Source organism: Asterias amurensis, chromosome 3 (genome assembly GCF_032118995.1).
Source record: "Asterias amurensis chromosome 3, ASM3211899v1".
Lineage (NCBI taxonomy): Eukaryota > Metazoa > Echinodermata > Asteroidea > Forcipulatida > Asteriidae > Asterias > Asterias amurensis.
Genome location: NC_092650.1, coordinates 9,531,490 through 9,552,420, shown reverse-complemented (window position 1 = coordinate 9,552,420; position 20,931 = coordinate 9,531,490). Strand labels below are relative to the sequence as shown.

Genomic DNA, 20,931 nt, shown 5'->3' with positions numbered 1-20,931 from the left:
ATAATTAATAATTTATTGCAATTCTCTTATATTTTTTTGTTTTTTTGATATTTTAATACTAATTTTCAATAGTTTTCTATTATTTGCACGTACTTAATTTGGGAATGTTTAAACTTACGTGACGTACGGCAGCAAATAAACTCTCAAAAAATATACCTGTTGAATCACCGGTGTCAGAGTCCATCTATAAAGCTTTAATTAATGTTGGTAAAAGAATATTGTATTGATTCACTTGAAGGAAAGAAAAATAAAATAACAATGAAACAACTTGTAGTCTTATATGCACACAATAATAATAACAACAGTATTTATTGAGCACCTTTTCCAAATGGTACAAAGCACTAGGGAAACGCAACCAAAAACCCAAAAGAGAATGTGTGAATAGTAAGCAAACATACAAGTGTAGAAAATATTAGAAGAAAATTGTAGAAAATATCAGTTTAGTTTAAAAGATAAACCCCAAATTGCTGTCCTCATGAAACAATGCACACATGTGACTAGGCTGTGTCTTCAAACCATCATAGGGTGCGTTCGATTACATGTAGCTTTCCTGGGTCGACCCTGATTTGACGTGTTTTATTTTTTTCCAGGACGAACGTGGGGTAATTATGTGCCCATGTTCGTCCTGGAAAAAAATAAAATACGCCACATCAGGGTCGACCCAGGGAAGCTAATCGAACGCACCCATATGTCTGGGGGGGGGGGGGGATTAAACGAATGTTCAATAACAAAATGTCTTTTTGTCGGAAAAAAACCACACTTGTTTATTGATTGTTCTTGTTTTTACAAAGTTATAAAACAAGCAATTTCACATTCCTAACACCGCTGTCCCTTACCTACAGCTATTAAAGAGTTATGCAGAAAGTATATGATTTATTTTAATTTTATCCAGGTCATATGAAAGTATAGAGCTTAAAAAAACAATTCAAAAACAAAAAATCTCAAATTTTGGACTTTCATTTATTTCAGTGACTTATTTTGGTGTAGTAAAATGTCCTTCCGTTACCAAAGAAACGTCATATTTTAATTTTTGTTAAACTAGTTATAGGATAAATGCAGTGAATATTAATTTTTAAACCAAGTTTTAGTAGGCCTTTAAAATGGAATTGTGACTGATGTCCCAAAACTTTTTGATATTAATTATAATTGATTAAAACATGTCCTTCCGTTACCATGGTAGTGGAATGATGGTAACAGAAGGATAAGTTCAATTTTTATCAAACTTTATTTGAAAAATAAACAACCTGGTTAGCAATGTCTGTGTTGTGATACTGCAGCTTGTTGAAGTGTATAACATGTGACAACATCTTTTGTTGTATGCTACATGTAATAAGCCTTAAGATTAGCAGGAAAAGCAAAGGTCTTTAGAAACAATATGAACATCTTGAAAAGTGGTGTAAAAAAAAAAAACTCAGAATAATGATAAGCCTCTTGTGTGTGCACACCAATGAACCATAAACAGAGGCCATCGTCAAGTTTGTACTTTTTTAAGACACCAAGTTGCCCACTGACTGCTCTTCGTTAACAAACTGACTGCTCTTCGTTAACAAACTGACTGCTCTTCATTAACAAACTGACTGCAAATTAAGCTAACCCATGTATGGCATGTAGGCCTACATATAAGCTGGAAAAATTAGCATTTATTTGTTTTATTACCTACGGTTACATAGATCAACTTTGGTAGCGTTTATGGGTCAATTATAATCAGGAAAAATTGAGTGTTTTGTTTATCATTAGTTAGCGGGAAATATTTCTTACAATAAACATTTTCTTTATTAGAATTGTTTTAAAAAAAGGTCTAATTTTGAATAGATGCCACTTACACTGTGCATTTCAGCAAAATTCGTTCTGAAAATGTAATGTTAAATCACTTTTTGTACATGTTATAATTGAGTAAATTTGTTGTCCTTCCGTTACCGCCCTTCCATTACCAATTATGAATCCAATTAAGGCATTGTATTTATGTATAGGATAATGCCCGAGGTACGCACCATTCCTACCCACGAATGGCGTGTTCACCGAGGGCATTATTATGCAAAGTGGCAGCAGAAAAATGCTTAAAAAATTTGTTTTTTTCTGACTCAAAGTAAATTTAGTCAAGTGGTAGAAAGTGACTGTGACACATATGATGTTGTAGCCGACTTGCTCGGTCTACAAAAAAAAAAAAGTGTAGAAAGAAGTGACCTACCATACAGGCCTGTAGTTTAAGATATTTCTGACATAACTTTGATTAACTTGTGTTCAACAATTTCAGTTAAATTCCTGTTATTTATTAATGATACTGAAAGAAGTATCTTTGCAAACTTAATTTTGAGGAGTTTACAAATTACCTGTTTGTTTATGATAAATAAAGCAATTTAAGTTAATTTAAAAAGTACTGGTAAAAACGAAATTGATTTATCTGACTAAGACCTGCTTAAATAACTGTTAATGTATAGTAAACTAACATTTTTTAACATTTCAGCTAAATACAAATTTAACAATGTTGCTGTTCACTTGTGGAAAGTCTTTACAATCATTTTGTAGTTCATGCTTAGCTCTAACCTGTGTTCAAAACAAAATAAAGGTCTATGGCGTCACTAACGTCTTATACTGTATTCCTTAACTCTATTATGACAGTTTCATCCCTTTGCACAAAGGGTGAATAGTTGTACCCATTGTGCCATTCGTGCAAAATAATGGAGTGATTTAACAATATAGTACAGGTCCCTATGTCAGATTCGTGCCAAAATGAATTTTATTGGCTAAGAGCTTTTTTAGCAGGGGTCTTGTCAGCCAGTTGAGCGACAAGACCGAAGAAGGCGGAGCGGCGGCGTTGATTCAGTTGGTTGATTTTGTGGGGGGGGGGGGGGGCAGGCATGTTCTTTGGGTGTACTGATTGTTGTTGATGAAGTGGAACCACTGGATGCCGATAGTTGCTTGTTGACACCTCAGGTGGAAGGGTTCTAGGCGATTGGGGTGGGATTTGAGGAGGGTTTGTTTGAGCCATACAACAATTGTAGACATAAATGCGGCAATGCCTTTATGATATGGCCAGTTTAGTAGCAAAATTCAACCTCTTCAGCTTCCAGAATCTGTGCAGTTTGTTTATGGCAGATGAGGCAAGTCCAAGTCGTCTGAGGACATCAGGTTCGCAGCGTCCAAAGTTGGAGATTTGACTTTCAAGGTTTATGAAGTCCTCGAAAACGGCGACAGACTGCCCATTTACCATAAGTGGGGGGGGGGGGGGATAGGGCAAGTGCCATTGCCACTCTTGTTCAAAACTTGGATTTTCGGTTTCTGCCAGGAGAAAGTGAGGCCCAGATTTAAAGCCTCGCTCTGAAACGAATGGAGTGCATTTGTCAGATACTCAGCGTTGTTGCTAACCATGGCAGCGTCATCTGCGTCCATGTCTAAGGCCTTTGGCCGATTTATCCCTGTGTCTGTGGTCGCTCTATCGCGTATCCCGTCTATGGCACGGTAGAAGAGGGAAGGATGCTAGATGCAGCTCTGATCACGTGGGAAAGCATTCAGAGGTGCTCCTTCCTTGGCGTACCTTGGCAGAGGTATCGGTGTGAAGATCCTTAATGAGGGTGAGGAGGAGACGGTCGGAAAACCCGATGCCTTGGAGAGCGTTCCAGAGTGCGGTTCTATCGACAGAGTCAAAAGCAGCCTTCAGGTCAATGTTAGCCACAAACAAAGGTTGACAGAACTCGCGATGCAGCTCAGATAGGATGCAGGAGCGGCCAACTGTGAATCCGGATTGCTTAGGGCAACTGTGCTTGACAGGCAGAGGATTCAAACATGCCAGGAGAACATGGGCAAAGACTTTCCCCGGAACAGAGATGAGCGTGATGGGAAGATTGCTACTGCATTCAGTGTGGAGGCCCTTCCCTTTGTTAGAGTGTGACTCTAGCCCTCTTGAAGCCCTCTTTCCACTCTTTAGAAACTCTGCCTGATTGCCAGACCTGCAGAAAGAGCTTGTGGAGGGCAGCGCTGATCAGGTCGATGGCACACTCCAGGAGCTCAGGAGGGATGCTTCAGCTTTTTGATGGCTGATACCGCCTCCACGAGGGTTCACTGGTCTGGAGGAGGACTGGGCATGATGGAGCTGGTAAGTGGTTGAGGGCAGCTTTGAAATGGTCCTTCCATGTGTCTAGTGTCTCCATGTCTGAAAAACAGGAAGAAACCTTGATTTGTTGATGGTCAAACTCCTGATGGATTTTGGCCCGAGTGATGGATGACTTTGTAAGCGGATTTGAGGTTTTGGTGGGAGAAGTTGTTGACGATGCTCTTGAAGAGACTCTCAAGGTGAGCTTCCCTGTCCTGATTCGCCTTAGCTCTCAGAAGACTCCCTGCAGGCGTCTACACTCTGCGTGTTGGTTGTTAAGCCTGGCTTTTTAGTTTTCATCCAGAACTGGGAGGGTTTCCTCAGAGCCAAGGACGAAGTTTGAAGCGTTTCTTTTTCCCAATGACTTCCTCGGCTGTTTCGCAAACCTAATTTGGATTGTTGTTACAGGGCATTTGAATGCCAGGGTTTTCTCATTGGTGACTCGTTCCTCATACAGTGGGGTGGGGCTTCCTGGAGTGGAAGCGGGAGTAATTGCTAGGGATGCGATAAGCAGGCGGTGATCTGTGTTTATAGGGGCTTCAGCTCCTCTGTATGATTTTACCAGTGTTCCGGTTCTTGACGAAGATGTGGTGAAGTTACTTTCGTGCGTGGCTGTCGTTTGAGATCCAGGTGACTCTGTGGGTGTTGCGGCGGCGAAACCAGCTACCAGTTATTTGTATGTTCTTTGAGGCGCAGAAGGAGAGGAGCCTTACTGAGTTGTCATTGGTGGGGCCGGAGTTGAAGGAGCCTAGGATGGATTCAAAGCAGGTCCTCGAGCAGCAGGGGAAGGAGGCGCTCATGTCGCTATAAGTACGACGAGCTCATTGTGGGGGGGGGGGTTACTCTCAGCCACAGCTGTTAGTTGGTCGTAGAATATACTTCTTTGAGCTGCGGTCTGATACGTTTGTGCGAGCGTAAGCCACATTGATGGAGAGTTGACCATGGCGATGTTGTAATCTCACATAGAGTAGAGGGTCATAGATTGCTTGCCATTTGGAAATTAATCTGTTGAAAGGGGGACATACAAAGAGAGCAACACCGTTGGTCTGTGTAGGGTACCACGAGTGTATCAGATTGATAAAGGCCACTGTCCAGGAGTCTGGATTCGGTGATGCCCAATATTGTGAATGTTGTGAATGTGGGATTTTATTTGATGGATAATTGCTGCTGGATGACCTTTTTTTTCCATTGCTAGAAGTTGTTTTCATAGGAGATTGGTTGTTCCTTGGGAGCCACCGGGATGGGACAGTTTCTGCCAAGAAATGTTTTGAACTCAGTGCACCCCAGGCAGTTGTTGAACTTAAATGTGGATGTCACAGCAAATCACTAGTCATTGTTCCTGTCTCAATAATAACCTGCCGTGTACATGTACATCACTATGTAGTGACTGCAGTAACACAACAGATTATGTCAGTACAAGAAGACGACTTTGACCACCTGGTGAAGGCGCAGTAGACCCCACATGGAAACAGAATAGCCCTTCCTGCGAAAAGCCTGGTGTACTGACCAGGTGATTCAAGATAACAATCAGATGTTTGATGGATTTTAGGCTGCAATTTATGTAAACAAGGGCCTTTTGACAATGTGCTGGTGTCTATGTTACTCACATGCGAAGATATACAAATGTGTACTTAATATGGTGGCCATATTAAAAATTAAGATTACAGTCGAACCAAATTGGTTACAAGTAAAGTAAATGTGTTCCTAGAATGGAATCCTAGGTATCATAAACATGGGTGTTACCACCATTTTTACTTTTCTGCGTCGCTCACAAGTTGAAATATACACGTAAGTGTATTAAATATGGCCGCCATTTTGAAATACAAAATGGCGGATTAACCAAATTAGTCACAAGTAAAGTAAATATGTTAATGGAATCCTAGGTAGCATAAACATGGGTATAGCCACCATTTTTACTGTTCTACATTGCTCAGAAATTAGATATAGGCCAAAATACAATTCAAAATGGCGGCCGTTTTGAAATTCAAAATTGCGGCTGAAGACGCCATTAAAGAAAATGGTTCCATTTGTTTTCAAATGTTGTGCCACATCACGCGATATGTGCACACCATTCCCTTATAAGGAGTTGTTTACCCAAGGGCGGAGGAGGGCTATACCATTTCATAGCAATGGAGGGGTGCTGTGTTGAAAGAATTCATTGAAAAATTATAATTTTTGCATTTGTTTTACTTACTAGACCAAAAGTGTCGATGTTTTTGACCGAAAAGGTGTTTATGATTGGGAATCAAAGTGTGTTGAATCAGTTTTCAACTAGTGGTTAAAACCCGCCAAGGCCTGGTTCTTGATAATTTACCTCGACTTCATCTCGGTAAAATTATCGAGAACCAGGCCTCATTGGGTTTAAACCACTAGTTGAAAACCTCTTCACCACACATTGATTCCCTTAATAATAACAAACAATTTCAAATGAAGACTGGTATACAATGTAAACCAAACCCCTAAGTATTGCATTTCTATCCTTTGAAACAAAATCTTCTTTAAGAATTTACAGAAATTATGCAAAACACATGATAGATTGGAAATCATTTTTATTTTGTTGTCCTTCCGTCACGACCTTATTAATATTAATATTTTATAAACTAAAAGTATTTCAGCCAAAAAGAAGAGGCCATTTTGAAGGCAGTCATTAATAAAGCAAATTATGACATTTTCTTGATGTAACTAATTAAACTGTTAATGATATCAATGATAAAATGTTGTTTAATGAGCCAATACGGCTTTTCGTTACCGTGGAATTGCCCAGAAGTTGGTTACCGAGTGTGGGCCTGACACAAATTGGTCTTACACTTTCACACATTTCCCACTTGACATTGCAATTTAGGAATAAGTTGACTTATAGTAATCATAAGTCAACGTCTAAAAGGGAGAACACCAAACATCTTGAATTTTGTCAACAACAGACGTAAATCAGATGAGACTACTGTTTTTGTAAGAAATGGTGCGAGATAGGGTTTTTGCCATATATGATGGTTTTCACTTTACCATTCAACTTGAAGTCATCTAGGCAAATTGTCTCAGTCATTCCTGCAAATTGAACATGTTTGCCTCACCACAAATTTCAAATTTGTTGAAATGGTCAAGAGCAACGGCCGGGACAGTTGTGCCACATTATGCGATACGCACGACGCGCACAGCATTCCCTTATAAGGAGTTGTTTACCCGAGGGCGGCAGAGGGCCTTACCATTTTATAGCGGAAGGGGTGTTGTGTTGAAAGAAATCATTGAACAATTATAATTTTTGCATTTATCTTACTTTTTGACCAAAAGTGTTGATGTTTTTTGACCAAAAAGGTATTTGTGAATGGGAATCAATGTGTGGTGAAGAGGTTTTCAACTAGTGGTTTAATCCCATCGAGGCCTGGTTCTTGATAATTTTACCGAGATGAAAGGGGAACATGCAAATACACTCTTTTTTAACCCATACAGCGATGTGTGTGTTAGCACTGTGTACTCAGTACTTTCCCGAGTCCTGTGAAAAAAATGTCACAGGCGTGTTACACGGGTGGGATTCAAACCCACGACCCTTGCAATACCAGAGCAGTGTCCTACCAACCAGACCACCGAGGTTGCCCGGCAGCTAGAGGCAGTTAGAATCCTATGATTTGGCAGCGGGTACAAAATTAAAAACAAAATTAATATTCTTTATCCCTGATGCAAATTTGACATCTCTTATAAAGTTCATATTAACTTGAATTTTTGTCTGGCAGCCTGGATTGAACATTGATCATCATGCAGATCACTCTTTAAACAGCTTTTGTCAATGGCAGTCTACATTAACAACTCCTAACGGCACTCAACATGATCATGCTATACTCCTGACTGGAATGGATATCTGCTCCTGGAAGAATGAACCTTGTGATACACTTGGTATGTATTTTAACTTATCTGAGTTAACTTGTCTCTTGCTGAGATTGTAAGACAAGTCAGAAAATGATCAGTTTGTGTTTAAACAGCTATTACATAAAAAATAGTATTTAAACCAAAATCAAAATTATTTTCCGTGGAAAAAAAATGATACTTTATAACTAACACCCCTCTTTGCATTTGTGTAAGGCTAAATTAATTTTTCTGCAGAAGAAAACACCGCAATGGAATAGCAGAAACATATGCGCGTTCTGCAACTCGCGTTAGCAATGAACCATCTAGCATTACATCGTTGGATACCAATGAAAACTAAGATTCTTTTCACTTCGCAACCTCGCTAAACAAGCACAGCAAGTTAAAATGTCAGAAATTTTTTCAATCATGTAAAATGTAGATTAAGCCTGGAGGATATCATAATAATATCGTCACGATACGATTTTGAAATGATTGTAAATATTGATGATGGTTTTGAAAGTATCAAACAAACGTGACAGGGACAATATTTTTTTTACAAAGATATACTCAATTAATTCCAGAATATGTTTTTTAAAACTGCCATTGCAAGTTTCACTTATGATTTAAAACAACCCTCATAGAAAATTCAGCTTTGTTTGGGCAGATGCCGTATTTTTCCCGACGACTAAACTTAAATCTAGGCTTAACCATTATGCTTGTATATGTTCGTATTCACATCTAGCCATGGTGGTCTCTGTAGGCAGGACAAACGTTCTTGAAACGTTTTCTCAAGATCAGTGTGAATTTTTGAATTTATGACGTTGCACTATTTCTTACATACACCTCGATCCCACGGATATGCTAATACTTTATCATTAGAGGATGAATGAACTGCATATTGCTGTGGGTGTGAAGTAGTAGGGGAAATTCCCTTGGCCAGCAATCATCACGTTGTCGGGAAACGTCGACGCACTGAAAACAAGTACGGGTCCTACTACTTGCCGTCAACTCGCTTGAACTCCTCCAATAAACATTTAAAATCCTGAAAAGAGGCTTAGAACTGTAAAGTTTTAGGGGACATTTCAGTTATAAATATTGATTTTTCTTTTCCTTGTGAAAATAATTATCTCCAAGCAACAAAGCAGTCGCATCAGCTTTGCTGACGCGACAGCCGCCATCTTGCTTTTTCACAAAGTATGGACAACAGACTGCGGTTTCCTGCATATGGAATAATCTTATGTACTCTGCTTCTTGTTAATTGATCGCTGACATCTGCATTTTTGTTGTGTTGTACTAGTGATTGTGAACATTTACTTAGAGATTGCAACAAGGTACAAATAGAAATTAATTTAATCAGAACTGGTGATGTAAAACATGAAAATGTAACGTGTTCTGTTTCATGGAATATGGATGTTAATATAAAAATATGGACTGTTATGTTTTGCTTATTAGCTGTTCCTACATAGTGGTCGGAACAGCTATTGAAATCATCAAGATTTTTATTTGTTATTATTAGCTGTTCCGTTGTAGTTGTCGGAACAGCTATTGTTATTGTTAAGATTTTTATTTGTTATTATTATTTGTATCTGTCAAAAGCCCATAGGTTTAACCAGGGCATTTTGTTAAAGCCAAAAGACATACTTGGCTCGTATAAAAGAGTCAGCACTTATATCATATTATCATATTAAAGCTTAGTTCTTGAAGTTACAGTTAAATGTAATCACCTTAAATTAATTAGCCAATTAACTAGTTATAATGGCATGAATATTTAATTAGCCTACTTTTAGATCACCATATCTCAAAAAGTATACGTCCGATCATCGTACTCTTTTCCTTTTTACACTTGTTGGGTACTGTATAACAATATGAGGGCCTTAAAATCCGGACGACGTCGCCATGACGTCATGTATTGCCTGTTTTGTGTACAAACACAATGGCTCTTCAAATGTCAACATTTAAATGGTCAAAAACACAATACAATTTATCTGTTTGTGTCCTAAAGTTGATAATCTGTGTTAAAAAATATACTGATTCTAATAATAATGGTTTCCGTTCATTAAAACTAATCAAAGTATGTCTATAATTAACAAATAAATTAAAATAATGGCGTCATGGGTACAACGTACAAGTAGTACTTCTGGATGCAGTCACTAGACTGGATGCAGTCACTTTCATGGGGTTGTTATACCTTCTCATGGTTGGTGCAATACAGTGAGGACCTGTTTGGATTGAGGACTTACTTGAGGGAGTCTAAGACGCTGTCTTGATGTTGGCAACTATTTATTAGTTTTCTAACTGTGTTCTAGACCTATTACTTTGTACATACTCCAATGGATTTGTACACAACCAATAGGCCTACATTGGATTCGTACGGTTGTTCAGGGTTTTCGTTAAAACAAATGCTCGTTCTAATTGTTTTTTTTGTAAAAGGCATTGGGTTGGGGTAAGTTACATACCATCGTGTACCTTATAAAATTTGTTAGTACGAAAACATAATTTTAAAACTGTGAAGTCATCACGTGATAATTTATGGTAATTAGAAGCTTTAATGAGCTTTTCTTTGCAAGAAGTGAACGGCCGATTTCAAAGTTTTTTGTTTCAGTAATAGACTCCTTAGGCATGATAGATTTGCATTGGGTAACCGTGACCCAGATTTGACCTCTACGTTGAGGTCAACCAGAAGTGGGACTATATCTCCAGATTTTCAGTTTTGTTTCAGTTATGACTCCTTTGACATTGGCCATTGGCATTGGTAGGCGTGACCCCATGTTGACCTTTACTTTCATGTCAACCGGAAGTGGGACAATATCTCAAGAACTACACAATCATTTTCAATCTTTTTCAGTTTTAGACTCCTTTATAGGCGTTAAAAATAAATTTTGAAAAACCTTGACCCCCCCACTTGACCTCTTCTTCTGGGTCAACCGGAAGTGGGACCATGTCTTAAGAACTACACAACCGATTTTCTAATTTTTTTTTCAGTTATAGACTCCTAAGGCATTAAAAATAAACTTTGAAAAACCGTCACCCCAAGTTGAACTCTTCGTCTGGGTCAACCAGAAGTGGGACCATATCGCAAGAACTACACAGCCGATTTTCAATCTTTTTTAAAGTTATAGACTCCTTGGTCATTTTAGCTCATAACCCAATCAAAAGAACATGAAACAGCTTTGTGTTTGTTCACAAGCACCTAATGTCTAGTTGTCTTTGCTTCTCTGCGCCTTGAACATCCCTTAAAGGGAAGGTACACGTTTGATAGTTACTCAAAACAAATAGGAACTTAAAAACTGATTTGGTAATGAGAATTGGAGAGCTGTTGTTTGTATCAAACATTGTGGGAAACGACTCCCTCTGAAGTTATGTAGTTTTTGAGAAAGAGGTGATTTCTCACTAAAATAATAAAAGAATTATAGTCTTTTCTTCTGAAAGCACACAAATTCGTCCAACAAGGTTTTTTTTCTTACATCATTTTCTCGCGACTTCGTTGACCGATTAGGCCAAAACGTGTACCTTCCCTTTAAGATTGATATGGCGAACTACAATTGTGTCATTATTATTATTGATTAAAACAATCCTAACATTATACCCGTTCAGACACAGACCTTACTCATAGAGCAAGAAATGCACATTAAACTTATGTTACGTCAATAGCACTGGAATGTCAATAAATTGGGCTGTGACATGTTTATCTACCATCTGTAAAAATGACCAAAGAAATTGCTGAAACCATGGAATGAGTGAAAAGTACATGTAATGTATAAACAAAAACTGTTTTAGTCCCACATCTCTATTGTTCTATCATCAATATCTGACTGTGTGGTTAATGCCTAATGAAGCTTTTATCTCATTTCTGTTTGTCAGGATTTGCTCCTATTGGTGGCATGTGTAGCAAGTATCGAAGCTGTACTATTAATGAAGATACAGGCCTTGGTCTTGCCTTTACAGTAGCTCATGAATCAGGTCATAGGTAAGGTAGACATTTCAATGATACTCCTTCTGTATATTTAACCATCCTTGAGCAAAACATTTCACTATAATTGCTTCTCTCCACCTAGGGATAAATGGGTACCTATGAGGGCAGAGTTGGTTCTTGTGATTGATTAACCTTGATTGCGCTACATATTTTGCGGCACAGGCTGTAAACTCCAAAGGACCATTATGTCTGCTGCTGCCAGTTTTTCATTTTTTCCCCCCAAACCTTGATATTGAGATTTATTAAGCAAGCTAATTTTAACAACACTACATTCTTTGTTAAGATGCAGGGTAGCTTTGGAAAGCAGTGGTGGTAGGGTAGTGTTGGTGTGGTAGTTGTGGCAGGGTAGCGTTGGCAGGTCAGTGCAGGCAGGTTAGTAGGGGTACATGTCAGGAGTGGCAGCAGGGTAGCTTTGGCAGGTCAGTGGAGGCATTGTTTAAGTGGAGGCAGATTAGTGGTGGCAGGGTAATGTTGGCAGGGTAGCATTGGCGGTCATTGATGGTAGTAGTACTACCAGGGTAAAAGTGGTAGGGTAGGGGTGGTAGAAGTGCCAGGGTTGCATTGGTAGGGTAGTGTTGGAAGAAGTAGCAGGGTAATGGTGGTAGGGTAGCATGGTAGAAGTAACAGGGTTGCGGTGGTATGTTAGCCGTTGTAGAAGTGGCAGGGTACATGTAGCAATGGTCAGGTAGTGTGGGAAGAAGTAGCAGGGTAATGGTGGCAGGGTAATGGTGATAGGGTAGCATTGTAGAAGTAACAGGGTTGCGGCGGTATGTTAGCCGTTGTAGAAGTGCCAGGGTAGCATTGGTCGGGTAGTGTGGGAAAAAGTAGCAGGGTAATTGTGGCAGGGTAGCGGTGGTAGGGTAGCATGGTAGAAGTAACAGGGTTGCGGTGGTACGTTAGCCGTTGTAGAAGTGGCAGGATAGCAATGGAAGGGTAACGGTGGTAGAAGTGACAGGGTAGCATTGGTATAGTAGTGTTGCTAGAAGTAGCAAGGTTGCGGTGGTAGAGTAGCATGGTAGAAGTAACATGATTGCGGGGGTAGGGTATTATGGTAGAAGTGGCAGGGGAGCAATGGAAGTGTAGCGGTGGTAGAAGTGCTAGGGTAGTGGTGGTAAAAGTGACAGGTTACCATTGGTATAGTAGTGTTGCTAGAAGTAGCAGGGTTACGGTGGTAGGGTAGCGGTGGTAGGGTAGCATGGTAGAAGTAACGGGTTGTGCTGGTAGGTTAGTCGTTGTAGAAGTGGCAGTGTAGCAATGGAAGGGTAGCGGTGGTAGAAGTGACAGGGTAGCATTGGTAGGGTAGTGTTGCTAGAAGTAGCAGGGTAACAGTGGTAGGGTAGCGGTTTTAGGGTAGCATGGTAGAAGTAACAGGGTTGCGGTGGTGTAGGTTAGCCGTTGTAGAAGTGGTAGGGTAGCAGTGGAAAGGTAGTGATGGTAGAAGTGACAGGGTATTGGTGGTAGAAGCGACAGGGTAGCATTGGTAGGGTAGTGTTGCTAGAAGTAGCAGGGTAACAGTGGTAGGGTAGCAGGGTAGGGTAGCATGGTAGAAGTAACAGGGTTGCGGTGGTGTAGGTTAGCCGTTGTAGAAGTGGTAGGGTAATGGAAGTGTAGCGGTGGTAGAAGTGCTAGGGTAGTGGTGGTAAAAGTGACAGGTTACCATTGGTATAGTAGTGTTGCTAGAAGTAGCAGGGTTACGGTGGTAGGGTAGCGGTGGTAGGGTAGCATGGTAGAAGTAACGGGTTGTGCTGGTAGGTTAGTCGTTGTAGAAGTGGCAGTGTAGCAATGGAAGGGTAGCGGTGGTAGAAGTGACAGGGTAGCATTGGTAGGGTAGTGTTGCTAGAAGTAGCAGGGTAACAGTGGTAGGGTAGCGGTTTTAGGGTAGCATGGTAGAAGTAACAGGGTTGCGGTGGTGTAGGTTAGCCGTTGTAGAAGTGGTAGGGTAGCAGTGGAAAGGTAGTGATGGTAGAAGTGACAGGGTATTGGTGGTAGAAGCGACAGGGTAGCATTGGTAGGGTAGTGTTGCTAGAAGTAGCAGGGTAACAGTGGTAGGGTAGCAGGGTAGGGTAGCATGGTAGAAGTAACAGGGTTGCGGTGGTGTAGGTTAGCCGTTGTAGAAGTGGCAGGGTAGCAATGGAAGGGTAGCGGTGATAAAAGTGCCAGGGTATCGGTGGTAGAAGTGACAGGGTAGCATTGGTAGGGTGGTGTTGCTAGAAGTAGCAGGGTCTTAGTGGTAGGGTAGCGGTGGTAGGGTAGCATGGTAGAAGTAACAGGGTTGCGGTGGTGTAGGTTAGCCGTTGTAGAAGTGGCAGGGTAGCAATGGAAGGGTAGCGGTGATAAAAGTGCCAGGGTATCGGTGGTAGAAGTGACAGGGTAACATTGGTAGGGTAGTGTTGCTAGAAGTAGCAGGGTAACAGTGGTAGGGTAGCGGTTTTAGGGTAGCATGGTAGAAGTAACAGGGTTGCGGTGGTGTAGGTTAGCCGTTGTAGAAGTGGTAGGGTAGCAGTGGAAAGGTAGTGATGGTAGAAGTGACAGGGTATCGGTGGTAGAAGTGACAGGGTAACATTGGTAGGGTAGTGTTGCTAGAAGTAGCAGGGTAACAGTGGTAGGGTAGCGATGGTAGGGTAGCATGGTAGAAGTAACAGGGTTGCGGTGGTGTAGGTTAGCCGTTGTAGAAGTGGAAGGGTAGCAGTGGAAGGGTAGTGATGGTAGAAGTGACAGGGTAGCGGTGGTAGAAGTGACAGGGTTGCATTGGTAGGGTAGTGTTGCTAGAAGTAGCAGGGTAACAGTGGTAGGGTAGCGGTTTTAGGGTAGCATGGTAGAAGTAACAGGGTTGCGGTGGTGTAGGTTAGCCGTTGTAGAAGTGGTAGGGTAGCAGTGGAAAGGTAGTGATGGTAGAAGTGACAGGGTATCGGTGGTAGAAGCGACAGGGTAGCATTGGTAGGGTAGTGTTGCTAGAAGTAGCAGGGTAACAGTGGTAGGGTAGCGGTGGTAGGGTAGCATGGTAGAAGTAACAGGGTTGCGGTGGTGTAGGTTAGCCGTTGTAGAAGTGGCAGGGTAGCAATGGAAGGGTAGCGGTGATAAAAGTGCCAGGGTATCGGTGGTAGAAGTGACAGGGTAGCATTTGTAGGGTGGTGTTGCTAGAAGTAGCAGGGTCTTAGTGGTAGGGTAGCGGTGGTAGGGTAGCATGGTAGAAGTAACAGGGTTGCGGTGGTGTAGGTAAGCCGTTGTAGAAGTGGCAGGGTAGCAATGGAAGGGAAGCGGTGATAAAAGTGCCAGGGTATCGGTGGTAGAAGTGACAGGGTAGCATTGGTAGGGTAGTGTTGCTAGAAGTAGCAGGGTAACAGTGGTAGGGTAGCGGTTTTAGGGTAGCATGGTAGAAGTAACAGGGTTGCGGTGGTGTAGGTTAGCCGTTGTAGAAGTGGTAGGGTAGCAGTGGAAAGGTAGTGATGGTAGAAGTGACAGGGTATCGGTGGTAGAAGTGACAGGGTAACATTGGTAGGGTAGTGTTGCTAGAAGTAGCAGGGTAACAGTGGTAGGGTAGCGATGGTAGGGTAGCATGGTAGAAGTAACAAGGTTGCGGTGGTAGGTTAGCCGTTGTAGAAGTGGTAGGGTAGCAGTGGAAGGGTAGTGATGGTTGAAGTGACAGGGTATCGGTGGTAGAAGTGACAGGGTAGCATTGGTAGGGTAGTGTTGCTAGAAGTAGCAGGGTAACAGTGGTAGGGTAGCGGTTTTAGGGTAGCATGGTAGAAGTAACAGGGTTGCGGTGGTGTAGGTTAGCCGTTGTAGAAGTGGTAGGGTAGCAGTGGAAAGGTAGTGATGGTAGAAGTGACAGGGTATCGGTGGTAGAAGCGACAGGGTAGCATTGGTAGGGTAGTGTTGCTAGAAGTAGCAGGGTAACAGTGGTAGGGTAGCGGTGGTAGGGTAGCATGGTAGAAGTAACAGGGTTGCGGTGGTGTAGGTTAGCCGTTGTAGAAGTGGCAGGGTAGCAATGGAAGGGTAGCGGTGATAAAAGTGCCAGGGTATCGGTGGTAGAAGTGACAGGGTAGCATTGGTAGGGTGGTGTTGCTAGAAGTAGCAGGGTCTTAGTGGTAGGGTAGCGGTGGTAGGGTAGCATGGTAGAAGTAACAGGGTTGCGGTGGTGTAGGTTAGCCGTTGTAGAAGTGGCAGGGTAGCAATGGAAGGGTAGCGGTGATAGAAGTGCCAGGGTATCGGTGGTAGAAGTGACAGGGTAACATTGGTAGGGTAGTGTTGGTAGAAGTAGCAGGGTAACAGTGGTAGGGTAGCGGTGGTAGGGTAGCATGGTAGAAGTAACAGGGCTGCGGTGGTGTAGGTTAGCCGTTGTAGAAGTGGCAGGGTAGCAATGGAAGGGTAGCGGTGATAGAAGTGCCAGGGTATCGGTGGTAGAAGTGACAGGGTAACATTGGTAGGGTAGTGTTGCTAGAAGTAGCAGGGTAACAGTGGTAGGGTAGCGATGGTAGGGTAGCATGTTAAAAGTAACAGGATTGCGGTGGTAGGTTAGCCGTTGTAGAAGTGGCAGTGTAGCAATTGAAGGCTAGCGTCGGTAGAAGTGCCAGGGTATCGGTGGTAGAAGTGACAGGGTAGCATTGGTAGGGTAGTGTTGGTAGAAGTAGCAGGGTAACAGTGGTAGGGTAGCGGTGGTAGGGTAGCATGGTAGAAGTAACAGGGCTGCGGTGGTGTAGGTTAGCCGTTGTAGAAGTGGCAGGGTAGCAATGGAAGGGTAGCGGTGATAGAAGTGCCAGGGTATCGGTGGTAGAAGTGACAGGGTAACATTGGTAGGGTAGTGTTGCTAGAAGTAGCAGGGTAACAGTGGTAGGGTAGCGATGGTAGGGTAGCATGTTAAAAGTAACAGGATTGCGGTGGTAGGTTAGCCGTTGTAGAAGTGGCAGTGTAGCAATTGAAGGCTAGCGTCGGTAGAAGTGCCAGGGTATCGGTGGTAGAAGTGACAGGGTAGCATTGGTAGGGTAGTGTTGCTAGAAGTAGCAGGTTAATGGTGGTAGGGTAGCATATTTGACAGTGTAGTTTAAATGTTTATCATATAAGTAGGAAATTATTTATTACTAGTTAATAAACTGCAAATTGAGATTTGTTATAAGAGCCTCTCTTGTCATGTTGAAATAGACTATTTGAAAGAGAAAACAGCTCAGAGAGGTTGCAACAGAAAATACATCAAATAATACAGCAAAATTCTAAGTCCGTATAAAAAGTGAAAAGTTTCCTCCTATAGCATATTCCCAGTTCATAAAGGTTACCTGCCTATCCACGAATGGCAATGTTTTTGCGTCGCAGACAAATCTGTGGTTTTCAATTGTGCCATTATGTTCCACAAAAACGTTGGCTAATAAAAAAATGCATGCCTTAAAAATGTGCGCCAAAGTGTTGAACTGCATACTTAGATGAAATGATTTTTTGACACTCTCATCTATCACCCGATATTGACTACCAGCTTGAAAATAAAAGAGACAGCCTTGTATGTACAGTATACATTTCTCTTTAGTGAACAGTGGTTCATAGTTCTTTATTTACATTTATTCTCGTTATAAACAGCTTTGGCATGGTCCATGATGGAGATGGTAATGAGTGTAAGAAATCCAGTGGTCATGTCATGTCACCTACATTGTCTGGTAACAATGGACGTTTTGTGTGGTCATCTTGCAGTCAGGAGTATATTTCTGACTTCCTCAGGTTAGTAACAGGATGTTTAGTACCACGACCAAATATGTCATATTTAATTCTGGATTTTACTTTTAATGAAGGCCGCTCAACCAAATAAATCAAAGTAATTTCTTAAATAAAGTGGGACTCGATTTTTTCAGAAATCAATTGGTATTGAAAAGTATGTTGGTTGTTATGAAGACAATAATTGGTCAGGGATGTTTTTTAGTTCCAGTCGAGCCAGCTGCACTGAGGATGAGCCTAAAGGTATTACCAAGTATCAGTTTCCAAGTAAGCTCCCTGGGGAGCTGTATGATGCTGATAAACAGTGCCAGTGGCAGTTTGGACCTCGGGCTAGGCTCTGTTCGTTCAACTTTGGAAAGGTAAGTTTTATTACACATTTTCAACTCTATTGAATATTCTTTTAAAAAGCAAGATATATTTAATTTCATTCAACATCAACAAAGTAAGGTCAAGGATTGCTTTATACTGGCCAGAGTAATCAATTTGAGTTAGGCCAGTTTACTCGCAAACAACCAAGTAAGTTTCAACTTATTCTTTTGATTTACCATACACAGTGTTTTGCACATACAAGAAATTTAGCGTGAAGGTGTCTTCACTCTAAGGTACAGTTTAATTTTAAAGGAATTGTCTGGAGAAAAGTTGACAAGGAAAATAAAGAAGAAACCTTACCCCTCCCCAAAAACAACCACAACCCAACAACCAAAACAATAACAACAACCCCAAAGCAAACAAGAGGTGTTATGAGGCTGCAACCCAATCACCTAACAATAGGTGTAAGTGTAAGAAGCTGAAACACCATGTTATTTTTCAAACTTGCCACCAGTGAAATATCATGACCTATACATGTACGTATGTATGATCTCTTTTCTGTTTTTAAGATGACAAATTTATCTTGTTATTTGCCAGTCTTTATGCCAGTCTATATGGTGTCACCGTGATGAAAGAAGATGTGAAACTAAATTCCTACCAGCAGCTGATGGTACACCATGTGGTAATGAACAATGGTGTATACGCGGAGAATGTATAAATAGGCATCAAAGAGGACCTGAGCCTGTAGATGGAAGCTGGTCACAGTATGCAGACTATTCAAGCTGTTCCAGAACATGTGGTGGAGGGATACAGTATAAGCAAAGAGCTTGTGATAATCCTGCACCTGAGCATGGTGGCAAATACTGTGAGGGATCAAGTCATATCTACAGAATGTGTAACATACAGGTAGGACGATTTACTAACAAACATGTGTATAGGATTTGAGGCATTGCATGGTGAGGTATCAATATATATTTGGTTTGTGGTAACACCATGTGTGTATCTACTTGCCAGTTAGAGTTTGTTCTTAGAGAACTGTCTTGCAGTGGATCCACTGAACCCCTATAAATAAGCCCACTCTTCTCTCATTTTTCAGTCTCCTGACAATGACTAGAGCAGGCTAGTTGAAACGTTGAGACCAATTCAGAACTGACTCTGCGGCAGTACAGTTAATTACGATCCTAGTATAAGTAGTATTCCAAGTCTATTTTCTATACCATCTGCCCTCGTAATACATGTAGTTAAAAGCTGGACAGTTCTTTTCAGAACTGAGAAGTCTCCCGAACCCCCTATTATCTACTCCGCGACAGTAGAATAAAGCAAGACAGTTCTTTAAAGAACAAACTCTACCTGGCAAGTACATGTACATACACACAGGGTGTTACCGCAAACCAAATATATAACACATATGCAGTTTAGCAATAGTGTTTAAAGAAAACCACAATAATAATATAATATCGAAGTCTTATATAGCGCACGTATCTACCAAACAAGGTACTCAAGGCGCTGAGTATACACAAACTTTTCAGAATGATAGGTTATTGTAGTGATGGAATCTGAGACCCAATTATTACAAGTAGTAATGTAGTATAGAAGTTTAGTTCAGGCATGGAGCCAGGGGGGGGGGGGGCATTTGGGGAATTTAAATAATAAAACAAAACAAAAAAGAAAACACTAAGATAATTAGTAAAAGTTATAGTACTGTCACAACCCGAGTCCCCTGCAGATTCACACGCAAAGGGTCCTTGCCTTGCTACTTGGCAGTCATACACAATAAATCTATGACCCCTTGTTTTGTGACCAAGTGAAGGAACTTAATTTTATTTACACTATGTACATCCAAACAAAGAAACACTGAATATGAATCACAGTTATTGGTTGTGTTTCCACTACTTACAAAATTAACTAGACATGATTGCATTTGTGCACAAATGCATAGCTGTTTCGTTAATAACATTTTCAAATTTCTCAATTGAAGTTGGAAATCTTTTTGTTATCAAAGCAGGTGATGATCAATCCAGCATATCTGATAAAATAATTGAAGTTATACAATGTATTATTGTAACATTATGTTGAGCTAACAATTTTTGACTTGAAGTTGCAAAGTTGAAAAAATTATAACAAATCATGTGATTATGTCATCATGACATCATTTCACAAATCTTAAGAAACTGCCAATATCTATCTTAGGGATAACTTTATATTAGGCGTTATATAAGTCGCATATATTATTATTATACACATATTGACTGGCAGTAAGGTCACTAGTACACGTCTATTCTCCCGAGGGACTTTGAGTGACCAGAAGAGGGACCTATTTCCCGAGACTGAAGACCGAGAAAAATGGGTCCCTCTTCTGGTCACTTACAGGCCCGAGGGGGAATTGACGTACACTAGTCCTGAATTATGTCAACCAGAACACAGAACAAGCAAGAGGTGTGTTTTATCATTATATAGAAAACAAACTCCCACCCAACGGATTGGAGAATAACGCCCGTCGCTCGTTGAATATCTAACATAACCTACTTGATACATGTTCCAGGGATTGCCAGCTCTGCTGGATGACATAGGGCATGTAGGGAACAAGAACATAATTTTAAAAAATATCGCCCTCTTGTGACATCTACTACTTGTCAAATAAGCCAAAAGATCGCTGATTGTATTTTTCTTGAAACTCCCATGAGCCCCAAACTCTTTATTCCCTAGATTCATCCTCAAGGTTCCAGACACTAGAGATTTGTGGAATTACAATAAGACCGTTGACATTACAGAAATATGCAGAAAATGTTTGTAGTTTTTTTCTATATTTAAGCACATGGAAGCTTGACTTTTACCCCCAAAATGGCAAAAAGCTCAGAACATCCAGGGGCTTGGCCCCCAGGACACCCCCCCTCCCAGGGCTTGATTGCTGGACCCCAACTAAGCCTACATCCGTATGGAGTGTAAAAGGGGTTACCCTGTTTCAGCCCTATAGGTAGGTGGCAATGGCCTCTGGAAAAAAATAATTGTACCCCACACCTTA

At 41.1% G+C, this 20,931-nt stretch overlaps 1 protein-coding gene across 1 annotated transcript in view; it reads left to right on the top strand.

Annotated features, from left to right (window-relative positions):
* The window catches only part of LOC139934716 (A disintegrin and metalloproteinase with thrombospondin motifs 16-like), a 132,887-nt gene that overhangs the window by 71,490 nt on the left and 40,466 nt on the right, over positions 1-20,931 (top strand). The window contains exons 7-11 of the mRNA XM_071929092.1: positions 7,819-7,978; positions 11,792-11,897; positions 17,469-17,606; positions 17,806-17,959; positions 18,507-18,815. Coding sequence (XP_071785193.1) covers positions 7,819-7,978; positions 11,792-11,897; positions 17,469-17,606; positions 17,806-17,959; positions 18,507-18,815 — 867 coding nt within the window. The remainder of the gene's footprint in view (positions 1-7,818; positions 7,979-11,791; positions 11,898-17,468; positions 17,607-17,805; positions 17,960-18,506; positions 18,816-20,931) is intronic.